The sequence below is a fragment of the Neopsephotus bourkii genome, unplaced genomic scaffold (assembly GCF_033783945.1).
Source record: "Neopsephotus bourkii isolate Nb327-2 ecotype Australia unplaced genomic scaffold, CSIRO-AGI_Nbou_v1 NB_107, whole genome shotgun sequence".
Lineage (NCBI taxonomy): Eukaryota > Metazoa > Chordata > Aves > Psittaciformes > Psittacidae > Neopsephotus > Neopsephotus bourkii.
This window is the reverse complement of record NW_026900624.1, coordinates 15,135,557-15,155,811: the sequence shown is the minus strand read 5'-3', so window position 1 is coordinate 15,155,811 and position 20,255 is coordinate 15,135,557. Positions and strand designations below refer to the sequence as shown.

General features: G+C 48.8%; 1 protein-coding gene across 7 annotated transcripts in view; it reads left to right on the top strand.

Annotated features, from left to right (window-relative positions):
* Positions 1-20,255, top strand: part of ZC3H7B (zinc finger CCCH-type containing 7B) — a 51,936-nt gene that overhangs the window by 19,781 nt on the left and 11,900 nt on the right. For 2 of the 7 annotated variants that reach the window (XM_061363200.1, XM_061363210.1), the window contains exons 9-18: positions 13-278; positions 1,177-1,525; positions 2,494-2,606; positions 3,480-3,642; positions 3,729-3,890; positions 4,758-4,963; positions 8,197-8,297; positions 8,956-9,137; positions 13,148-13,233; positions 18,601-18,734. In XM_061363200.1, the coding sequence (XP_061219184.1) occupies positions 13-278; positions 1,177-1,525; positions 2,494-2,606; positions 3,480-3,642; positions 3,729-3,890; positions 4,758-4,963; positions 8,197-8,297; positions 8,956-9,137; positions 13,148-13,233; positions 18,601-18,734 (1,762 nt within the window). The remainder of the gene's footprint in view (positions 1-12; positions 279-1,176; positions 1,526-2,493; positions 2,607-3,479; positions 3,643-3,728; positions 3,891-4,757; positions 4,964-8,196; positions 8,298-8,955; positions 9,138-13,147; positions 13,234-18,600; positions 18,735-20,255) is intronic. The other 5 variants (XM_061363245.1, XM_061363220.1, XM_061363229.1 and 2 more) reach the window with 5 other exon arrangements.

Below are 20,255 nucleotides of genomic sequence, written 5' to 3'. Positions count from 1 at the left end.
CCCTCATCATAGACTGCTCTATGGACCTGCAGTGCCTCCCAGCTCCTGTGGCCACCTCCATCCCTGTGAGTGAGGGGCTGGCCTCTTTGCCCTCTGACTCGGATGCAAAGGGCTTGCCTACCTCGCTCCCTGCTGCCAGCCTGCTCCCATCTCCAGACTGCATGTCCTTGCCAGCGCCTGAGAGCGTGGAGGACTTCACAGATGGGGACATCATTGGAGAAGAACTGGACTCCCTCCTGGACTCCCTTGCCGAAGGGTCACCATACCCTCTAGTAAGAGCGGATGCTGTGTGGGTCCCCTGCTTCTTGTTCCAAATAGGTCCTTGGAGCATGTGAATATGTGTGCTGCCGTTCTCTCTCTCTTTCCACCACTCTCTCCTCCTTGCTCTTCCTCTGGTAAAACTCATTCATTCCTTCCTTTACTTCTGTAATTGGCTTGGGGGTATCTAAAGGAGCCCGCCTTTAAGCCTGCTTTGCTGTGTGCAACGTCATGGAGCTGTCCCTCAAAAGGTACCCAAGATAACCGTCCCACACCATCACCTCTCCCCTAGACTCTGGTGGCCATGGAGTTGAAGCAGGCCTGAGCGTAGAAATGAGTGTGCTGAAGCAGGAATGATGGATGTATTTTATACAGTGGGCATGCTCTAATGTCCTTGTATTTTGTGCAGGCTGCATTCAGCCTAAGGTATTTGAACGTGTCTGGGAGCTGTAGAGATAATTTGTATTCGTACTTACGTTGGATTTTGGTTGCTGGTGTTGCTGATGTTATGTGAGTGAGCTTGAGTCTGGAAGCAGTATACTCATATTCATGCAGGACACCTCTTGAACCAAAAAGCTCAGATGAGAGGTGCCATGAATAACAGTTGTCAACCTGACCTCAGCACTACATGTGCTCAGCTGCACTTTTTCTTGACCTGAACGGGCTTAAATGCCCAGCACATGGCTCTGCCTTGCAGACTGATGAGCTCAGGTAGCCCAGCACCTCCACAGGGACCTCGGTCCAGTCCATGTGCTGTGTAGATTGGAAGGTCTCTGGGAAGTCTGCTGGCGGATGGAGCTGCTGGGTGTCCTTTTGTTTCACCCACTTGAGTGGGAGCCTGTTGCTGTCTGTATTCACTCATTCTCTGCTCCTTGTTCCTAATTTCTGTTTATCTCCTCCCTTCCTGATTCCCCAAAGTCTCTGGTCCAGGGCACCATTCCTACCAACCTGCCAACAGAGATGCCCCAGCTGATCCCTGTGTTTCCGGGGGGAACTCCGCTGCTGCCCCCAGTTGTGACAGCCAGCATTCCTGTCTCCACCCCGCTGCCTCCTGCCTCCTTCGGGCTGGTGATGGATCCCACTAAACAGCTTTCCTCCTCCTCTGTCCTGGATGCCTTTGAGGCCCCACCAGGAGGAAGTGGCGGCTCCACCTTAGATTCGCTGGATTCCCTGGATCTGCTCCCCTACACAGACTCACGGCTTGATGCCCTAGACTCCTTTGGGACAAGCAGAGGATCACTGGATGCCTTGGATTCCTTTGCTGTTGGTAAGCACAGGACTGATGGGGTTTTGTGCTGCTTTAGCTGTGAATGCATGCCAAAATGATTTCCTTCAGTGCTGAGGCTATCTGTCTATAGCTTTGTCTGCTGGTGCTGCAGAACGGGAGTGTAAATGTAATGCAGGAAGTTGTCTTGGACAGAGCAACTGAGTATGTCTAGCTCAGGAGTAATGAGAAAGGCTACAGGTGTGTAATCCCAGATAAACAGTATGTCCATGGTGTGAAATCTCAAGAGGAGAAAGGAACGCAAAGGTGCGTAATGATGAGTGATGAGTTTTAAACTCAGCTTGGAGTCTAGGGCACCTCCCTTGATACAGTTTGCTAGGCTATAACATGATCCCTCCAACATCTCTTTGACATTTTGGACCAAATGAGCAAACGCCTGATGACTGTTCTAGATGATACGGGACCTTGTAGCACTGGGCAGAATGGTAGAGGCTAAGGTGGGTCTCTCACATCTCTTTTTTCAGGGCAGTGAGTGTCCTGTTGCTTGTGGCACTGCGCTCTCATGCCACAGGGAGCAAAGTTTTGGAGGGCTGTGGCCAAAAAGTCTGTCCCCTCCTGTCCCAAGAGGGAAGGCAGGCTTCTTGACCTACTTGACCCCAGTACTGCAGTATGTTGTCAGCAGTATTTTGAGAAGAGTAGATATTGGCCAGTCAGCACTTCAATCTTTAGATTCGCCTCAGCACTGGGCTACCTTGGAGTTGCAACATTGGGAATGCCAGTGCTCAGCAGCCTATAATTGAGTTCAGTAGGGTTTGGGGAACAAGAAGGCCTTTCCTGGAGTTTTTCAGACTTAGACTAATTGTTCTGGAAAAAAAAATACTAAAAGGTTATAAAAGCAATAAAACAGATGGCTTTAATAAGCTTTTTTTTGTTTTGTCTTTTTGTGAGCAAAACTGCCTCTCAAAGTGAAATGATTGTTTTGTGGAGCTCTTTCTCCCTCTTTTTTCCAGAAGAAACTAGTCCTCAGGAACTGCGACACCCACCTGGCAGCCAAAAACCATCCCCCGTGGTGAGTGAGCCGCTCCCTCGTGTTGATGTCCCAAGGTGCTCTGGAGCCAAGGTAGTAGTGACTTGAGTGATGTAGGTAATTTGGGCCCCTCCTCTTAACCTGCCCCAGTGAGTGTTGTCTCCCATGTTATGGCAAGGCAGGTAAAGATTTCCCTAGAGTCAGTAGGAAGACATTAGTTCCATCTTCATTTTCATCTGCTACTTTGCCTGTTGCCAAGGTAAACATGGTGTGACCTAGGTTGTAGGGTTGACAGGTAATCATGGAGGCCAGTGCCCCACTCTATCTGGCAGCCACATAACACTGAAGGATGAGGCAGAGTAAGCCAACTTTGTCTTCAGGCTGCTGAGTTTCTTTGCACCTGTCAGGAGTGCAAAGAATAACACTTCTCTGCCCCTCTCCCATGTCTTCAGTCTTGGAGAAAAGGGGGAGGGATATCTATGGTTGGCAAGCTTGGAACAAGAATTATATTCATAAGTTCCTGTGATCTGATAGTCCTGTTAACGTCAGTGTGAAGCAAAGTCTCTGTCCTCAAATTAATCTGCTCTCTGAAGACTCACTGATAAGTGGTTTGGCTTTTTCCCAGCTTGGGATAGGGCTGATATGAGAGTCTTCCAATGTGGAGCTGGTTGTGACGGAAGGTATGAGAGGGAGTGAGTGGGATATTTTGTTCTGTGACTCACAGTAGAAAACTGAGGTCCCTTACCAAAAGAGAAAGAGGCCCATCTTTGAAGTGAACATACCACACTGTTTATCATCTTTAAAAGAGTTGCATGCTGCTCCTTTGGAACTGCTACTTCAGATGAAAACATTTTGATAAGAGAGAAAACAAGAAGGGTTTTTGAGAGACTGGCATGGGGCAGGGGGTTGGAGAGGTTTCTTCCATGTGGTTGCAAAGCTGAAAACAGAGGTATGTGTGGTTTTGCTCAGGTCAGCCTTGGTGGAGTGAGTCACCCAGCTGTGCCCAAGGTCACTGAGCACTTACTGTCCCAGCCAGAACCAGTAATGCCCAACACAGCCCTGCTGGTGAAGAACCCTCTGGCGTCTACTCACGTCTTCAAACAAGCCTGTCATATCTGCTACCCCAAAACAGGTGATGCGTGTGCTCTGCCACCCAGAGCACTGGCCCAGGTTAGGGTTTGCCTTTGCCTGGGCTGATAGGGTTATTCTGTCCTGCAGGACCCAAGGCTGGTGATTACACCTACCGGGAAGGCTTGGAGCACAAGTGCAAGCGGGACATTCTGCTGGGCAGGCTGAAGAGCTCAGAAGACAAGACCTGGAAGAGGATCCGTCCTCGCCCAACCAAAACCAACTTTGTAGGATCCTATTACCTGTGCAAAGGTGATCTGGAGGGGATAGGCCTCTCAGTGGCTGGGAAGGGACTGTTTGGCATGTGCCAGGGGAGGTTGGGAGGGGACTTCACTTGGTATCATGTGCTGTCTTTGGGGTCTTCCTGCCCCTTCAGTAGCTCATGGACCAAGAGGCTGTGTACAGTGAAAGGCAATGAGCTCCCATGCTGTGGAGAACAAGCAGCTTTTAAAGTGGTGGAGCAGAAATGTTGCAAAAGCATAGTGAGGTGCTGTGCAGAGCCAGGCACTCAGAGCTGCACTGTTGATGTGGGCTTTGCTGAGAACCTGCCTCCTGTATGTGTGCCTGCGTTAGTCCTGCTCCACTCAGCAGCGCCATGGCAGAGCTGTGGTTCTGCCTAGGTAAAAGTTCACTCTGCTTGCTGCTTTGCTTCAGCCTATCACTATGGGTGGGCAATGTGACCAGATTGGTCACTAAGGCAGTGTCTTTACAAAGTACCTAATGAAGTAGGGAGATTGCAAGAGCCAAGATAACAGGGCTCCTCAGTGCTGGGCTGCTAGGAGAACTTAATCTGAATTGGGTTTAAAAGGGGTTGGTTAAACTGTGGTCTGCCCGTGGCCAGGCACTCAATTAAAGCAGGCCTCCATCTTGAGACAGTTTCCACAGCAGATGTAATTACTTGAGATTGTCACCATTCAGTAGTTTGCATTAACAATTCCTGAATGTCCTGGGTATAGGCAAACTCAGGGAGAGATGCCTTTTCTTTTTTTCTTTAACTCTGTGTTCTCTTGCTTTCAGCTCCTTGTGAGGTGTGGGCAGTGGGAGGAGACAAGAGAGAGTTTAGTTTCTGACTGGGCCGCCCTCCCTGTGTGGTGGTGTGTGCTGTTTGTTGCTTTGTAGATATGCTAAACAAGCAGGACTGTAAGTACGGGGATAACTGCACCTTCGCGTACCACCAGGAAGAGATCGACGTGTGGACGGAGGAGAGGAAGGGGACCCTCAACCGTGACCTCCTCTTTGACCCACTAGGTGGGATCAAGCAAAGCAGCCTCACCATTGCCAAGCTCCTCAAGGAACATCAAGGAATCTTCACCTTCCTCTGTGAGGTACAGAGCTGGCAGGAGGGAGCAGGCACCTTTCAGCATCTCCTCAGTATGTGTCTGAACCATTGATACGTTGATAGTTGCCATCGCAGAAACATAGTAGGATGACTTGCACAACTGGAGTGCTGCAGTGGATGGCTATAAACCCTTCAGAAGAGATAGGCAAGGAAGAAGAGGTGGTGGGGTAACCCTGTATGTTAGGGAGTATTTTGACTGTCTAGACCTAATGATGGTGATGATAGGGTTGAGTGTTTATGGCTAAGAATCAGGAGAAAGGCCAACAGGTATCATGGTGGGAGTCTTATTATAGACCACCCAACCAAGATGAAGAGGCAGATGAAACATTTTGTAAGCAGCTGGGAGAAGTCCTTGTTCTCATGGGGGACTTCAACGTACCAGATGTCCACTGGAAATACAACACAGCAGAGAGGAAACAGCCTAGGAGGTTCCTGGAGTGTGTGGCAGGTAACTTCCTGGCACAGCTGGTGAGTGACACAACCAGGGAAGGTACCCACTGGACCTGTTGTTCCTGAACTGAGAAGGACTTGTAGGTGATGTGGTGGTTGGAGCCTGTCTTGGGCACAGCAGTCACAAAATGACAGAGAAGTAAGGAGAGGGGTAAGCAGAACTGCCACCTTGGGCTTCTGGAGGGCAGACTCAGTACTGTATAGGAGCCTGGATGACAGAGCCCCTTGGGAAGCAGTCCTGGAGGGAAAAGGAGTCCAGGAAGGCTGGGCCTTCTTCAACAAGGAAATCTTTAAGGTGCAGGAGCAGGACCTCCCTGTGTGCCAAAAGCTGAGCTGGTGGGAAGAAACCAGTCTGACTGAACAGAACTCTGGCTGGAAGTTGGGTAAATAAGGAGAGTTTATGACCTTTGGAAGAATCTCCATCGTTTATTGGGTGCAGGAGGAAACATAGTGACAAAGAATGAGGTACTTAATGCCCCAATCTTTTAATAGCAAGACCAGTTGTTCTCTCAGTACCCATACCTCTGAGCTGGAAGACAGGGATGGGGAGCAGAACAAAGCCCCTGTAATCCAAGGGGAAATGATCAACAACCTGCTACACCACTTAGATACACACAGATCTATGGGGCCTGGTGGGATCCACCCAGGGGTTCTGAAGGAGCTGGTGGAAGTGCTCACTGAGCCACTTTCCATCATTTCTCAGCAGTCCTGGCTAACCTGGCAGGTCCCAGTTGACTGGAGGTTAGCAAATGGGATGCCCATCTACAGGAAGGGCTGGATGGAGGATTTGGGGAACTACAGGCCTGTCAACCTGACCTCATGCCAGAAAAGGTTATGGAGCAGATCATCTTGAGTGCCATCACGTGGCACATATGGCACAACCAGGCTATTGGGTCCAGTCAGCATGGATTTATGAAAGTCAGGCCCTGCTTGACCAACCTGATCTCCTGTGACAAAGTGACCCAGAGTGGATGAGGGAAAGGCTGTGGTTGTTGTCTGCTGAGACTTCAATAAAACCTTTGACACCGTTTTCCCCAGGATTCTCTGGGAGAAGCTGCTCGTGGCTTGGATGGGTGCAGTCTTTGCTGGGTAAAAAACCGGCTGGATGGCCAGGCCCAAAGAGTGGTGCTGAATGGGATTAGCTCCAACTGGTGGCTGGTCACAAGTGGTGTTCCCTGGGCTCGGTACTGGGGCCAGCTCTGATATCTTGACCGATGGTCTGGATGAGAGGATACAGTGCACCCTCAGTAAATTTGCAGACAGCACCAATTTGGCATCTGAACACGCTGCGCCATTGGGCCAAGGCCAATTGTATGAGATTCAGAAAGGCCAAGTGCTGAGTCCTGCACTTGAGTCACAACAATCCCATGCAATGCTACTTGGAGAAGAGTGTTTGGAAAGCTGCCCATCAGAAAAAGACGGGTGGGGTGTTGGTCAACAGGCAGCTGAACATGAGCCAGCTTGTGCCCACGCAGCCGAGGACAACAGCATCCTGGCCTGTATCAGCACCAGTGTCGCAGCAGGGCCAGGGCAGTGATCATCCCCCTGTACTTGGCACTGGTGAGGCCACACCTCAAATCCTGTGTTCAGTTCTGGGCGCTTCATTATAAGAGAGACATGGAGGTGCTGGAGCAGGTCCAGAAAAGGGCAATGAAGCTGATGAAGGATCTGGAGCACAAGTGTGATGAGGAGCAGCTGTGGGAACTAGGGGTGTTTAGTCTGGAGAAGAGAAGGCTCAGGGGGTACCTTATCGCTCTCTACAGCTACTTGAAAAGAGGTTGTAGTGAGGTGGGGTCCCTCTCTTCTCAAAGTAACAAGCGATAAGACAAGAGAAAGTGGCCTCAGGTTGTGCCAGGGTAGGTTTAGACTGGATATTAGGAACCATTTCTTCACCGAAAGGATTATTAAGCATTGGAACAGGCTGCCTAGGGAATTGGTTGAGTCACCATCCATGGAAGTATTTAGAAGGTGTAGATGCATTTAGAAGTTGTAGATGTGATGGTTAGTGACATGGTTTAGTGGTGGACTTGGCAGTGCTAGGGTAGCAGTTGGACTCGGTGATCTTAAAGGCCTTTTTCAACCTAATAAATTTTATGATTTTATATGTCCCAGTCATTGTCCTGCTCCCAGAAGGGCAGTGAGTAGTGGATACAGCTGTGTAGAAGAAAGGAGAGGTAGTTTTCCTCCTCCTGCAGCTGAACCAGGTGCACGCAGACTCATGGGATCGATCACCCATCTCTTTCTCTGTCTTGAGATACTGCTTTGAATTGTAATTTATCCTCATCTACTTTAGAAACCTGTAAATCAGTGAATTCTGATTTGCTGTCTGTGCTGAGCCACCAAGACAGGCAGTTGAGAATTGACTTGTACCATCTTGATGTTCTGCAGCAGAAAGTGCCCCACATTAGCAGTGGTACATGTAGAGACACATTCTTTGCTGTGAATTGGCTGTTCTTTTATTTCTCCCCAATGTTTCCCCCTTGTTCTTGCTGTGTTGGCTAACTGGGAAAGAATATGTGGCTCTGACCAAAAGTTTTCCAACCACAATGGAAAATACTGTTGAGAATAAGCCAAAAAATGTTGCCTGGAAGCTCTTCCAAAAGTTTGCTTGCTTTATTTTAAAGCCCCACCACAAAGTTTTCACCAGGCTGCTTCTGGCTTTGAACATCAGAATAGGCTGGTTCTGGCTCTTCTTCTCCTTCCAAGTGAAGTGGCTCGGGTTCACTGCTCTCTAAGATTTTCCCAGCATGCTAATTCTTCTCTTCTCAGATTTGCTTTGACAGCAAACCCCGGATTATCAGCAAAGGGACCAAGGACACACCATCTGTCTGCTCCAACCTTTCTGCCAAACACAGTTTCCATGACAACAAGTGAGTGAATGTTTTTGTGTTGATGAGAGCAATCTCTCACAAGTCCAGCCAGTTTAACTCCAGGGCACTGCTCTCTTTCTTTATTTCCTCCCCATGGGTTCCAATCATAGGGCAGCTCAAAGCATGATAAATAGCACTGTGTGCTTCACCCTGCCTGTTTCTTCCTGGTACTAAGGGATTTCAGGCATTGGCAAAGCCCTTTGAAGTCAGCCTTTGACTTAATTTGCCTTTCAGTTTGGCCTTTACATAAAGGTCAAACCAAAGATCCCCTAGCTCAGGATCCTACCTCTGGCTGGTGATGAATGTTTAGGAAAACAAGTATAAGAAACACATCAAGTACACAGTAATAGAACCCTCTGGTTCCTGGCAACCTGAGACTTGGGGACTTGCTGAGCCAGAGGTGTTGGTATCTTTGCTTCATACTTTGAAATGTGTCTGATCTGTGAACTTAAGTGGAGCATCACCCATGGGCTGAGAAGATTGAAAGTACTTACCTAGGGTTGATAGGGTAGGAGGACAGGGATTTGGTTTTCCCAGTGGAGTCTGTCTCTCCCAGAGGACCTTTGTCTGCCCAGTCAAATGTCTGAAAGTCACATGCAAGGAGGAGGGAGTGAAGATTTGTTTCCTCAGGTGCTTCATATTTCTCTGGCATGGGCAGGTGTCTGGTCCACATCGTACGTTCCACCTCCCTGAAGTACTCCAAAATCCGACAGTTCCAGGAGCACTTCCAGTTTGATGTGTGCCGGCATGAGGTGCGGTACGGCTGCCTGCGCGAGGACAGCTGCCACTTCGCCCATAGTTTCATCGAGCTCAAGGTCTGGCTGCTGCAGCAGTATTCAGGTGAGTGTGATTTGGTGCAGGGCTGGTGATGTGTGGACTTGAGTTTCCTCCGGTGTGTACCCCACGCCATTTGAGAGGGGAAAAGAGTGATTTGGGAGTACTGAGAAGTTGTCGCTCAACTTGTGCGTATACTTTTTGTCCTCAGGGGCACAGAAAAGAGAACCAAGGTGTTCTGTGAGATGATTTGGAGAGGGACTTTTTACAAGGGCATGTAATGACAGGACAAGGGGAATGGCTTTAAACTAGAAGAGGGTAGATTTAGATTAGATATTAGGGTTAATTCTTCACTATAAGGGTGGTAAGGCCCTGGCACCAGAAGCTGTGCCTGAGAAGTTGGGGCTGCCCCATCCCTGGCAGTGTTCAAGGCCAGGCTGGACAGGGCTTTGAGCAACCTGGTCTAGTGGAAGGTGTCCCTGCTGATGGCAGGGGGATTGTAAGTAGATGATCTTTAAGGTCCCTTCCAAACCATTTTGTGATTCTGATTTAGCCCTTGTCCCTTTACATGTGCTATTGTAGTTTGCAGACCAGGAATCCTTTCCCTTGGGACCAGCTGCATAAGTTGAAATGATTATTAGGTAGGGCTGAATCACCAGAGGTTTTTGGTGCATAAATCCTGTGCAAGACCCTAAATAACAATTGGATCCCTGAGTGAGCATCTGGTGCAGTGAGAAGGAATGGCAGTATGCATAGGTTACAAAGCAGTTATACAAAGACTGTGCATCTCCAGTTTCAAGTTCACCACCAGTGGAAAATGACAAAATAACTCAGTGTTTCCCAGAGAGGCTTTGATGACATGGCTCTGAAGAGCTTATTGCAAAAATTATATTCAGGTCACTTATATGATGACAATCCCACATCTGGCACTTTCAGTCTTTTCTCTCTCTCTTTCTGACATGCTGGAGGGTTTCATTTGCTGCTCTCCAACTGAGTAGATGCTGGTTCACCCACAATGCTACATCTTTTTTAACCACAGGGTCCTGTTTAGTGCAGGACCTAGCCCAGAGTATTTCAGAGAGGAAACATGTTATGGATGTTTCTCACCACTCTTTGGTACAGTTGGGGGCAACTTCTTCAGTTTATTGTGAAGTGCCTGTCACTGTAGTTCAGCGCAGTCATTGTCCTTGGCTTGACTCACTGGGGGATACAGATGAACAAATAGCACGTTGTGGCAAATGCCATCTTCTGCTCTTCTTGCTTGTGGCCACAAGAAATTAAAAATGACACCACCAGAGTTTCTAAGACTGTTGCCTGTGAGCCATAAGTCACCACTGCTGCCCTACATGCTTATGATGCTGCCTGTACTAATCTGGGCAGTCTAACATTCAAGCTCCTTGCTCTTTAACTCACCCTGTGGTTGGTTTATTTTTGTAATATTTTGCTTAATTTGTTTTAGAAAAAGTGTTTTGCCCCCTCCTCCCCTGGTCCTTCCTCTTCAGACTGTGGAAGAAATCGGTTAGATTGATTTTTTGCTTCTTGCCTTGTTTGCTTGAAGAATGCTTTCCAAACAGGAGGCTGAGGAGATGAAATAAGCCATGAGTTTAGCTGCAGAGGTGGTCAGTAAGCCTTGTACTTACTCCCACCTTTTCCAACAATGGGAGAGCCATCATATTTTTTTGGTTTGTTTGTTGTATGAATTTGTGTGTTCATGCAGGGCTGTATGTATGAGCCTGCTTCCCTTGTGAGTGTTCCTTCTTGGAGTGGTAGTTTATTATCTCTCTTAAGTATATCCCTCATGATGGAAATGGAGACGAAAGGTAGTTGTTGCTATTTTCTGGGAATGCTTTAGCTTTGGAGCAGAGAGTTTGATTTGGGCACCATTGCTTGGCAAGATTAGGAAGGAGGCATCATTCATTGCAGCTTGCATTTAAAACCTCTGGTCTGTTGTATTTCACAGCCATTTGAGTTTTTACAGAGCTTGTAGCTTTGTTCATGGGGATAAAGAATTGTATTAGTGGAATAAAGGTTCCCAAGATATGAAAATGTGGGCAGGCAGGACTGTTTTCTTGTTCACTGTGGCTTTTCACAGCCATATCTTACTATCTTCTTCCATCAGGGGAAATCACAGGGTCTTTGTCCTCACTAATGGTGTTGCAAAAGAAGCTGAAATATAAGTAATCAACACATGGGTCTTCTGCTTCCCAGATCATCTCTTCGGGGACAGTTCATGCTATTGAGAGCTGGTATATTGAAAAACATCCTTTCATATTTGGGAGGGTTGTTTTTTTCCCCAGCCACCACATTTCTAGACTGTATTGTTGAGTTAATTCAGATTTCTGAGACGGGAAGAAGGCAGTCACTTGCTAAGAACTTGACCTAAAATTCAGTCCTGTGACAAGAGCTCTATATGCTTCTCCTGTCGGTTCTGCACCCCAAGGATCACAGTGCAGGTGTACAGAATGGAGAAAATGGCAGCTGCTTTGGCCCTTTCTGTGCCAGGTCCAGTGCAGTTAACTTTTTACTGTGCCTTTTCCCAGCTTTAGAGTTTTTGTCCCTCAGAAATGTACAGATAAGTGTTGTGTCCAGCTCTGGAATATTTGGACACGAAAGAGAGAGTTGCAGTTTTCCCAACTTTGCACAGTTTCTTCTGGGATTAATGGTTAAGAAGAAGAAAATCCACAAACAGCTCTGATCTGGGAGTAGTACTGGCTCTGCAGCAGCTGCCATTTTGGAGGCCTGAGCAAATGTTCTTGAAGAATGGTAAAGTTCCCTGAATGCTTTTCATTCTCTCCAAGCCCTGTACAAACAGCAGTATTGTTGCCTGGCAGGGACCTGGACAGCTGAAATCACAGGTGGGGAAACTGAGGTCAGGAATGCTGTGACTTACCCAAGTTACACACAGCCTAAGCTGAGATGAAAACTTGTGTTTGCTGGCCTTTAAGTTCTGGAACATGCTGCCTCTCAGATCAAAGATCGTGTCCATGTGGCACTTCTGGGGAACACTTCAATAATAAAAGCTATAGGCAAAAGCAAAGCAAGCAATTTTGCAACCTCTCTGTGCTGGGGGTGCTGCATCAAGGTCACCCCCAGCACCCCACTTGTTGCAGTCAGCTGGCTGTTCTAAGATACCTGCTTCAGTTTATTTTGGCAGCTACCTCAGGTCTTCACAGCACTTGAATAACATGGCTCTTTTGTAACAGAGACCTCACATTGACCAGACAGTTCCTACTCTTACATACTTTTCTCTTGCTGTTCAGCACTCTGACATTCATACTGGCCATCTAGCTGCTTGGTGCTGGCAGGGGCTTTTCCCTCACCACTTGGGTTGCTCAGGAGCTAATTCCTTAGATAAGGTCTGAACAACCCTTTTTCTTGCTGTCTGATATTGCATTTCTGATTTCTGAAACCTTGCAGATCTTTACTTGCTGATTATGTACTCGTAGCTGTTCCTTGGATGGCTTTGTGCTGTTGGTCTTTCCTTGCTACCTTGGTTGCGCTTGGTGTTTGTCTGTGTTGAATTTCAACTTTCCTCTTCACCTATTGATTAAAGAAGTAACAGGTTAATTAATGCCAGCAGGGATTAGGTGAGACTTCTGGGGTCTTGGAGATGGTAGATGTCTTGGTGGAATATCTGTGATCTTCCAAGCTAGTGCCCAAAACTCCAGTATACAGTAGGCCAACAGTAACAAAGCATTGTCTTGAAGGTCTTGGGTAGGATCTGTTGATACAGTGTTGAGGGATGGCCTCTTGACCCTGTGCCAAGAATCATCATTTTGGAGGCAACATCTGGGTCCTTTGCTGACAGTGTGTGCAGAACATCAGGTCTGAGTGAGCCCAGGAGACCAAACTCTTACCCCTTTTATTTGCCCTGTGTGGAGAGAGGAGCTTCCTTAGCCTGTGCTTAAATACATTCTGTGGTAGGTCCTCTTACAACCCTGACATTCCCAGTAGGTACACTGGGAGCTGTCAGTCACACAGGGGTTAGTAAGCCCCAACATAGGAAGTCCTGAAACCTCTCCTTCCCTCTCTTGGCCAAGACAGGGTAGCTCAGTTCTGTCCCCTTTTGTTCCCAGGAATGACTCACGAAGATATCGTGCAGGAATCAAAGAAGTACTGGCAGCAGATGGAGGCACATGCCAGCAAACCAGCCAACAGCATGGTAAGTAAGGTGCATCTATTGCTTGCAGCCTAGCTTTGCTCCCAACTGTTCCAGCACTTTCTCTTTTCAACTTCCAGTGCAGTGTGTGACAGGTCCCAGGCGGACTAGGCCGGCCATTGAGGAGCAGGACACCTGAGAGCTTTCCTGGTTGCAGTACTAGTGATGTGCTGTGTGGCTTGTCTTGCAGCACTGTTATCTGATCTGTTCAGTGGTGGGGTGAAGCCTCCAGAGGATGGAGGGCAATGTGCAGAGCATGGTGCTTCCTGTGACACCTTGCTACTGAAATCAAGAGACTTTGGAGACCATGGCCACACAGAGGGGGGACCAAAGGTGTCCTGCTGCCCTTCAGTGGCCAAGGGACGATACGACAGTTTGAAGGGTTCTAAGAAATGACCCTCAGGACTGCTCTGAATGCAGGAGTGGATGGAACTTCCAGCTCAGATGCTGTTGGGGCTGGGCAGAGATCTTAGCAACACCTTGCCAGGAGGAGGCTGTGAGCTTTGACTCTCTTTGTGCCACCAATCTCTCAGTGTGGGAGAAGGTGCCTCTGCCTGTACCCTCCAGCACGGCCAAAAGCTTTCTCTGGAGAGGTGTGTTACAAGCAAAGAGCACCTCTTTGCTTTCTTCCAGCCTGTTGGCTATGGGTGGCACGGCCTTACCCCTCTTTTATTTTTTTCCCCAAGAGGGCATTCTGTAGTGTAGGAACAGAGCCCACCCAGTGAGGATGATTTCCAACCCAGCCCTGAGATTGAACTAAAGCAGTTCTGCCATTAGAACAGGAAGTTTGTTGTTCTTTCATTACTTTCAGAGAATCTGTCTGATGAGATGAGAAAGTTCATGCCTCCCAGCAAGCTCTCAGGCATAGGAGCAATTCTGTCCCCTGCAAAATGTTGGGGAAGGTGTTGCGAATCCCTTTTGTTCCCACCTGACAACTTTCTTTCCCCCTGTAGATGCTTGAGCTGCCACCCCTTGGCCTGTGCCTCGCTGGCAGAGCAAGGGTGCATCACCTTTATCTGGGACCCCTCACCCAGGAGTCCCTCTGCAGAGACCAGCACTGAGTGCAGCCTGTGAGCACCCTGCAGAGGAGGTGTTTTATAGGAAAGGTATACGAGTCACTCAGTGTGTCAGGTAGCAGCTTTTTTTTGCTGGTTATGGACCATCAGAAAGTGTTCAGAAGGCTCCAGGGCACTGATGCTGGGGAAAAGCAGATCTGATGGGCACGGGCAAGACCAGCAGGAAAAGTTTGGGTGACTGCACTGATGTTTGCAGTGGGCTTTGTGTCTACATCATGCTGAATGGAGTCATCTTTGAGGAGATGCTCAGCAACGTACTTGTGCAGCTTGTTCTGTTGTGGTCTGACATGGTTGGAGGAGAAGAATGCGAAGCAACAGTCCAGAGTAACCAAGGTTTCTAGTTCTCAAAGTTGCCTGACTTGCTTAAGGAATATGTTCTAGCCTCTCAGGAAGCTGAGAGGATGAGTTTCTGCAGCCTGTATTGTATAAGAAGTGAGCCTGGATGACCTGAATGGCCCCTGCAGACAGAGCTGGCTATGATCTCTTTCTGCCTGATGTGAGTACAGAGGCAGCTGCCTGCATCCTCATAGTGGAGGAAGCAAAGTGTGAATGTACAGCAGCTTGTGACAGTAGTTGGATATATATCAGCAATCCCTGCCGCATGGAGAGAGGAGTCCAGAGACTGGTTCTGTCCTGCCTGCTGTGGATCTGCGTTTTCCAGAAAGCTCTGTCTGGCCATTCTCTGTGCATAATCAGGGGATAAAAAAAGATGGGTGAAGAGCTGTTGTCCTGCAACCCCTGCAGCTTCAAATTCACCTTTGTCTGGAGGTGCTGCTGTTGGAAGAACAGGTTGTTCAGCAGGCACAGTCAGAGCATGTCCTCTGAAGCACTTGGGATCTGGATGCTGAGCAAGGGTTTAGTTTTGGCTTTTGGGGCTTGCAGGGGACAGTGGATCAGGAAAAGGAATGGCAGTGCCCGCTACATCAGCTGTCGGGAGATGAGCAGTGAGCTACAGCTTCTGCACCCTGGGCAGTATGAGGGCTGATGGCTAGAGACCAAGTCTAGGTGTGCCTCACAGATGCCTGTCAGACCCGGACTGCACCCTCCATCCCTTCCAGGTTGTTACTTTGTGCGGAGGCAAAGCAGCAACTTTGTTGCTACAGTCAGGAAGTGCCTGCCAGCAGCACCAGGGATTGGCAGCCTGGCACTGACACTGCGCAGGGAGACAGAATCAAATCGGTCAGATGCATGCATCTGCAATAGCAAACCATGGCTTTGGCATCAGCACGTACTCAGCCAGAGGGCTGTGCTATGGGATGAGACACTGGCTTGTTGCCACAGACCTCAGGGGCAGGACTAACATATCTGTTGAGAGATGTTTACTTTTGCCATTATTTTCTCCCATCCAAGCAGGCTGATGTGACTCAGAGTTTTCTCAGCGCCCTCCCAGCTTTCGAAGTTGGCTGCTTGGCAAAGACAACTTCCCAGGAGTGCTGTAAAAGCAGACCCCTCCTTCCCACCATCCCGTGTGATCCATGCTCACCCCAGCGCCCTCTGGTCAGCGGAAGCAGTCGCTCCCAGGGATTTTGCTGCAGTTTTGTCACAGCTGCCAGTTGGACTCAGTTACCGGCTGGGGCTATCCAGTTCTGGAGAAAAGAGGCAGGCAGCATGCAGGGACCCAGCAGCTGTGATGCTGCGGGTCAGGAGAGTGGAAGTTAGCAAGAAGTGGAAAATGAAGATACACTGCTTGCTAAAGACCTGTCAGGGATCTTGCCTTTGGCCCCATAAAGGCTGCTATTGGAGTAAAACCAGTGGCTGCAGGTTGAAGAGGCAGTGAGCAGAAGAGACTGTTGCAATAGCTGGGTGTCCTCCCATCACCTCCTTAGGAGCTGAGGGGACTTAATGCTCATTTTTTCTGATTCTTGAGGACTATCCTGGTTTTACTCCTCTTGTTGGAGTAAAAAAAGAAGTGGCCTCAGAATTATCAATTTCAGCATGGAGCACAAAGTGCCTAGTAAGGGGAGTTTGCACCTAAGTACAGCTCACTGGGCCAGGTGGCTGAGTAACCTGGGCCACTCTTACAGTCCCCTCGAGACATGTGGCTCCTCCAGAGAGCATTTCAAGTATTGCTGAGCGGGGTTCCTGAAGCTGGAAGACACGAGTGGCTACGCTGGGGCTGTTGCTTTCTGCAAAGCCTGAAGTGGAGAGCTGTCGTGCTAAAGACCTTTATTTATTTGGTTGCCATGGTGCATAGCTAACACTATATTGTCTGGCTCCATAGCAAGGGGTGGTGCCACAGCCTGAGGCAGTTTTGCCTGGCTTCATCTGCTAGAGTCTCATGTGATATAATTTCCACACTGCTGGTTATCAGCAGCCTGCCAGGTATGTGTCTTGCCTTCACAAATACAGTCATGTAACAGCAACAGCAGCAGCAGCTTTGATTTTTCACTTGTCTCCTAATCCCCTGGGAGCATACATGCCCACTGGATTGACCAGCAGTTTGCATGACTGATGAAGAAATGCACACAGAAAGTCTTCTTTTGGTTAAGAATTTGTGGGAAAAACAGCCAGGATCACCAGAATTACCTGGGAAACATTCTCTTTATCTCTGATCTGTTGTGCCTTCTGGAGCCACTCAGTTTCTGGTTTTGCTGTGTCAGTAGGTTTGAGCCAAGCTCCCTGGCTGTGCTGAGAGATCTGTTGCCTGGAGGATTACATGGCAGATAGCATGGGGCTGATAAAAGGGAATATGCCAGCAGTGCTGTTTTATTACCTTAGGCCTATCTCTAAGTTTGGTGGGTCAGAGGCAAGCTGTAGCGTAATTTCCCTTGGAGACCAAGTGGAGATTAGAACTAGTGTTCAGAGGCCATGCATCTGAGAGGGAAGTACTCTACTCCCTTTCTACCCGTCTCAAGCCTGCTCATCCCACAGCCAGACAGATTGATATGTTCTTTGTGGTCACCAGCACTGGTGAAAGCTGACAGATGCACAAGTCATGTGCCAGATGCCACCAGAAAGGCCATCTTGGAGGCGAGTAAAACAGAATTGCTGCTGCTTTTCGTGAGCGATGATGGTTCTCTGGACGAGTCCTTTTCTTGGGACATCCTGGGCAGTGATGGTCTCCTGTAGTCAGCACAGCTCTTTGGTCAGCTTTTCGCAGCAGCTGGGTAACTTTCACGTGTCAGGTCTGGAGCAATGCAGAGTGGTAGTAGCTTATGTGGCATTTCCTGGGAGATGCTTTGATTCTGCACTGCCTGTGCTTGTTTTCCCTGTGCCAAAGGGATGCACATAGGGTCCATGCTGCGGCTAATCAATTGCTGGCAGGAGCCTGCTCCTGGGGGATGTGGTTTTCCTGTCTTCTCCTTGTTAGATGCTCAGGATTAGAAGTCAAGGCATGGCAGCTGGGATGGGCAGTGTCAGCAATCAGGAGCTGTTTCATCCATACACAACTTCTGTATGTTATGGTCAGCCTGATGACTGGGGTGTTCTCTTGTACCCTCACATATTCCCATGCTCAGGACCACTGGCATCCAGGCAGGTTTGCTCTTTGGTTTGGAAATGAATTGGAGACACCAGTAATGTGTTTTCCAGTGGGGATACAGAATGCAAACAGCTTTCCAGAGATTTGTTCAGAAAACATGAGGCAGCAGTGATATGGGATGGGCAGACTGGCTCGTTTTTAATCCTCAGCCAGTTAGTTATAATCCCAAACCAGCTTTTTCATGAGGACAAGCAGAAGGCCAGTCAAGTGGCTGAGAGGATTTGGAATATGTGCATTGTATGTTTCTGCTCAGTGATCACAATGCCTGTGAAACCTGGTGCAAAGGGACTGTGAGAGATGGAAACCTGCCCAGAAATGGATTGGAAGGGGACCCAGCTCTGACTTCATGGTGTCAAATGTGCCTCTTAGTCCAACAGCAGGAGTGGTGGGTCCTCTGCTGTGGCACGGCCTCATTGCCGCCTGATGGGACTCTCTGAACTGTGTGATTGAGCTCTCCCCATGGTAGCGAGGGGCTATGGATTGCCCTCCCTGCAGGGAGGTGGGGATTAGGTGCTGGTGCAGGTCTCACAGAGCTTATCTGTACATGGAGATATGCTGCGGGGGTTTCACAGCCAGGCCTGGTCCGTGCTTGAATCTGCCAGGGTGGCTGTGTTTTGGCCATTTGTCAAAGCTCAAGAAATAATGCTGGAGCAAGCAGTGGTTTTGCTCCTGTCCAGTATATCAGTGGGACAGCAGATAACACTGGCAGAGGAGAACTGGGCTGTCTCTGATTTAACCCGAGTTGTTGCTGACACGCAGCTTGAGGGGTGCATTTTGGATCAGGTTGCCTGAGGTTGTGGTTCTCTTCCTCAGGCTTCTCCCCGGGCTCCTGCATCAAGCACCTTCGACCTCCAGATGAAATTTGTCTGTGGCCAGTGCTGGAGGAATGGGCAGCTGGTGGAGCCAGACAAAGACCTCAAGTACTGTAGTGCCAAAGCCCGCCACTGGTGAGCAATGCTGCCTTCTCTTCCCCACCCCTCCCCAAGGGCAGAAATTTCTCCTCTTACCCTCTCCAGGGCTTCATTTGGCCTCTCTGGAAGAGGCTGCTAGGAAACCTTGCAGCCTCTCTGCTCAGGGTGTTTGTCACTACAGCAAGCATTGCAGACAGCTGGTTTCCAGTTTCCAGCTCCCTTTACTGTTTGTATTTGCTTCCAGCATTGTGCAGGCTATTACTCCTGGTGCATGCAGTCCAGCTCCCACAAATCCCTTTTCTCCCAGTTGCTGTCATTTCTTCTTAGAAAGGTCACTAATATAGTTCTCTGCAGTTGTTTATACTCCTACCTGTTTGCAGATGTCTGTCAGGTCACTATTAGCAATGATTCAAAGTATTCTGCTTCCTTTTAAATTCATTTCCTTGACTCTTTCATTGCTTTGATTGCTCTTTTCTGAGGCATGTCTTGTCCTTTTGCAGCTCCTAGCTCCTTGGGGCCCGTGAGGATGATTGGTGTGGTAGCATCATAGAATCATAGAATAGTTTGGGTTGGAAGGGACCTTTAAAGGTCATCTTGTCCAAACCCCACCCTGCAATGAGCAGGGACATCTTGAACTAGATCAGGTTGCTCAGAGCCCCATCCAGCCTCACCTTGAATGTTTCCAGGGATGGAGCATTACAACCTCTGTTGGTGCTTCCAGTGTTTCAACACCCTTATTGTAAAAAGTTTCTTCCTTACCTAGTCTGAAACTCCCCTCTTTTAGTTACCCCTTGTTCTATTGCTCTTTAGAAAAGACAGGCCCAGCAGATGGGTAGGGGGAGTTTCCCTTTATGTTAGCGATAGGCTGGAGAGTATGGAACTCTGTCTGGGGACAGGTGATCAGGTAACAGATAGTTTGTGGATCAGGGTTAAAGGGAAAACAGTGATGGGAGACATTACTGTGGGGATCTGTTACAGACCACCTGATCAAGGAGAACCTGCGGATGAAGTGCTTTATAGACAGATAGGAAAAGCCTCACATTCACAGGCCCTTGTTCTCATGGGTGACTTCAACCACCCTGACATCTGTTGGAATGACGGTATGGCCCGGCACAAGCAATCCAGGAGGTTCCTTGGTTGTGTGGAAGACAGCTTCCTTCTGCAAGTAATAGCGGAGCTGACAAGGAGAGGTGCCATGCTTGACCTTGTGCTCACCAACAGGGAAGGGCTCACTGGAAATGTGACGCTCCAGGGCAGCCTTGGATGCAGCGATCACGAGATGGTCGAATTCGAGATCCTCAGGACAGTGAGGAGAGCGTGCAGCAAGCTCACTGCCCTGGACTTCAAGAGAGCAGACTTTGGCCTCTTCAGGAACCTGCTTAGTAAGGTTCAGTGGGATATAGCCCTTGAGGGCAGGGGGGGCAAGGCTGCTGGTTGATATTCAAGGATCACCTGCTACAAGCTCAGGAGTGTTGCATCCCAACTAGAAGGAAGTGCAGCAGGAGGGCCAGGAGACCTCCTTGGATGGATAAGGAGCTGCTGAGGAAAATTCAAATG